The sequence below is a fragment of the Protobothrops mucrosquamatus genome, unplaced genomic scaffold (assembly GCF_001527695.2).
Source record: "Protobothrops mucrosquamatus isolate PMUCROS unplaced genomic scaffold, P.Mucros_1.0 scaffold6178, whole genome shotgun sequence".
Taxonomy (NCBI): domain Eukaryota; kingdom Metazoa; phylum Chordata; class Lepidosauria; order Squamata; family Viperidae; genus Protobothrops; species Protobothrops mucrosquamatus.
Genome location: NW_015392011.1, coordinates 3697 through 6932, shown reverse-complemented (window position 1 = coordinate 6932; position 3236 = coordinate 3697). Strand labels below are relative to the sequence as shown.

General features: G+C 50.9%; 1 protein-coding gene across 1 annotated transcript in view; it reads left to right on the top strand.

The window, feature by feature from the left end:
• The window catches only part of LOC107300126 (suppressor of hairless protein homolog), a gene marked incomplete at its 5' end in the record, with an annotated part of 15718 nt that extends 12488 nt beyond the window's left edge, over nt 1-3230 (top strand). Inside the window, 3 exon segments of the mRNA XM_015829469.1 lie at nt 9-138; nt 1626-1729; nt 2668-3230. Of these exon segments, the coding sequence (XP_015684955.1) occupies nt 9-138; nt 1626-1729; nt 2668-2980 (547 nt within the window).
• Between the last annotated feature and the right edge of the window lie 6 nt (nt 3231-3236).

The following is a 3236-nucleotide window of genomic DNA, read 5'->3' as shown; positions in this document are numbered from 1 at the left end:
GAACCAAATAAAGAGATGATTAATGATGGAGCTTCATGGACAATCATTAGCACAGATAAAGCAGAATATACATTTTATGAGGGCATGGGACCCGTCCACGCTCCCGTAACACCTGTGCCTGTCGTTGAAAGTCTGCAGGTAAGCCAGACTTTTCTTTCTGCTTCGACACGGTATATAATAGAGATTACAGCGAACAAGCTATTGATTGATTTGGTTGGTTTGTTGGTTGTCACCTGGATTTTGAGAATATTTACCGGCGCTTTGCATCTTTAGGAATTCAGAAATATACCTCGGGAGAGCCCAATCTGTGACATGCTGCTTGTATTGGCTGAACATAATTTTGTTTGGGTATTGCAGGCATTCCAGTCAAAGAAACAAATAGTCTTATTTCTTCTTTCAAAGATATAAAGGATATGTGAGAGTGACATAGGGGTGAAGGATGGACAGGGAAGAGATGCTGGCTAGGGAACTATCAGATGATTAGGGGACTGGAGGCTAAAACATATAAGGAACGGTTGCTGGAATTGGGTATGTCTAGTTTAACGAAGAGAAGGACGAGGGGGGACATGATAGCAGTTGTCCAGTATCTCAGGGGCTGCCCCAAAGAAGAGGGAGTCAAGCTATTCTCCAAAGCGCCTGAAGGCAGGACAAGAAGCAACGGATTGAAACTAGTCAAGGAGAGAAGCAACCTAGAACTAAGGAGAAACTTCCTGACAGTTAGAACAATTAACCAGTGGAACAACCTGCCTCCACAAGCTGTGAATGCTCCAACACTGGAAGTTTTTAAGAAGAGACTGGACAGCCATTGGTCCAAAAGGGTATAGGGTTTCCTGCCTGAGCAGGGGGTTGGATTAGATGACCTCCAAGGTCCCTTCCAACTTTATTATTATTATTATTATTAGATAAGAGAGGGCTTAGCCTGCAACTAATGGGCAGAGAAATGAGACCGAGAAAGGAAATCTCAACCACTCGGGCTGTAAAAGAGAGAGGAGGAGATTTGTACTATCAGACTTACCAGATTCTATTAATGTAAAAGTAAAAAAAAGTAAAGGAATCCCTGCGGATTTCACTCTGCGAGTCGCTGCCGATTCCCGGGGGCGGTTCAAGGCCATTGAGCCAGCGCTGTCGGAAGACATTTCCGCAGTCATGTCCAGCGCAATGTTGCAAAGCGCCGTTATCTTCCCGCTGAAGTGGTACCTGTTTATCTACTCGCGTTTGCATGCTTTTTGGACTGCTAGGTTGGCAGGAGCTGAGGCGAGGACGGGAGCTCACCCCCTCGTGTGGTGCTCGGGACTCGAACCCGGGCTGCCCCTTTTCCAACCGACAAGCTCAGGGTCTTAACCACCCTCTATTAATGTAGCCTTACAAAAAAGTACAGTTAGCCTCACCTGTCTGGTTCTACCTGGGAAGGCCGATAAAAGCTGATAGCCTTCTTCCATATTCAATTGGTAACGATGAAAATTTCCCTTCTGAAGATTCAGCTGTTTCCCCCTCCCCTCCCCTCTCCATTTGTCCCCTCCCCAAAGCTCCCTGAATTCAAATAAGGTTCCCCCAAATCCCTGCATTCTTGTGCTTGTCTCCCATGACAAATATAGTCTATTACCTTTTCCTTTTATTTTCACAAGCTCAACGGTGGTGGAGATGTAGCGATGCTGGAACTAACCGGGCAGAACTTCACTCCAAATTTGCGTGTCTGGTTTGGGGATGTGGAAGCGGAAACGATGTACAGGTGTTGTATAAGCTTGGCAACGTTACCGTAACTCTTTGACGTCCGGGTGGGACTCTGTAAAGGGAAGACGTTCATCCCTCATTCGTTCCCCTAAGTCAAGACATGTCAAACACAAGGCCCGGGGGCCGGATGCGGCCCGCGAAGCCATTCTGGAAACAGTGAGGGAACGGCCCCCGCTGCCTTGGCCCTGGCCCAGGCCGGCCGGGAGCCAATGTACAATTTTGTGGTGGCCATCTATGCTGAAACGCATTCAGTCTTAGCTCCACAAGGCCATCTGGAAACAGCGAGGAACCAGCCCCTGCCGCATCGGCCCCACCCCCTGGGTGCATGCTGGGGAGGTGTCACCCTTTGTGAGGAATGAAGAAATGGACCATACAGCCCTCAATTTCATTGAGGGCCGCATCAGCATTGCGGTTGCCCTTGGGGGGCCGGGTGGGTGCGGCCTACTGGTTGGGCATGGATGGAGTGGGTGTGGCCTACTGGGTGGGCATGGCCAGCTCTACATCGTTCGCGTCAAGGGTGCCTGTGGGGGCCTGGGCAGGAGTGGGACAGATCTGAGGGTCTGGCAGAAGGGGGTGGGATCGGGGCAAGCGCCAAGGCATGGTCCATTTCTTCATTCCTCACAAAGGGTGACACCTCCCCAGCATGCACCCAGGGGGCGGGGTCGACGCGGCAGGGGCTGGTTCCTCGCTGTTTCCAGATGGCCTTGTGGAGCTAAGACTGAATGTGTTTCAGCATAGATGGCCACCACAAAATTGTACATTGGCTTCCGGCCGACCTGGGCCAGGACCAAGGCAGTGGGGGCCGTTCCCTCACTGTTTCCAGGATGGCTTCGCGGGCCACATGAAACCACTTTGCGGGCCGCATCCGGCCCCCGGGCCTTGTGTTTGACATGTCTGCCCTAGGGGAAGTTAGTGACTTCTTACGCTTCTTCCTAGATGCGCCGAGAGCATGCTGTGCGTCGTCCCGGATATCTCGGCATTCCGGGAAGGATGGCGGTGGGTCCGCCAGCCCGTCCAGGTTCCGGTCACGTTAGTGCGCAACGATGGCATCATTTACTCCACCAGCCTTACCTTCACCTACACCCCAGAGCCCGGCCCCCGGCCGCATTGCAGCGCAGCGGGGGCCATCCTCCGAGCCAACTCAAGCCTCCTGTCCCCCAGCGAAGCGAACACAAACAACGAGGGAAGTTACACAAACGTCAGCACGAACCCCACCAGCGTCACGTCGACAGCCACCGTGGTTTCCTAACCACTGCTCTTTGTGCGGAACTTCTTTAAAAAAAAAAAAAAACTTTTCAAGTGCTTCAAACAATAAAACCGAACAACTTTTTTTGTGGTTTCGCGAGGGGAAAGAAAAAAGAAGAAGAAAAAGAATCGACCCCTCCTTGCCGCCGTATGTACTTTTTAAATCACCTACAAGTGCTGATTTTAACTCGAAGCCACAATAAAAAAAAATGAAATGCGTTGGGGGCCAGCACCCCTTTACGGAAAATCTATTTTTAGGT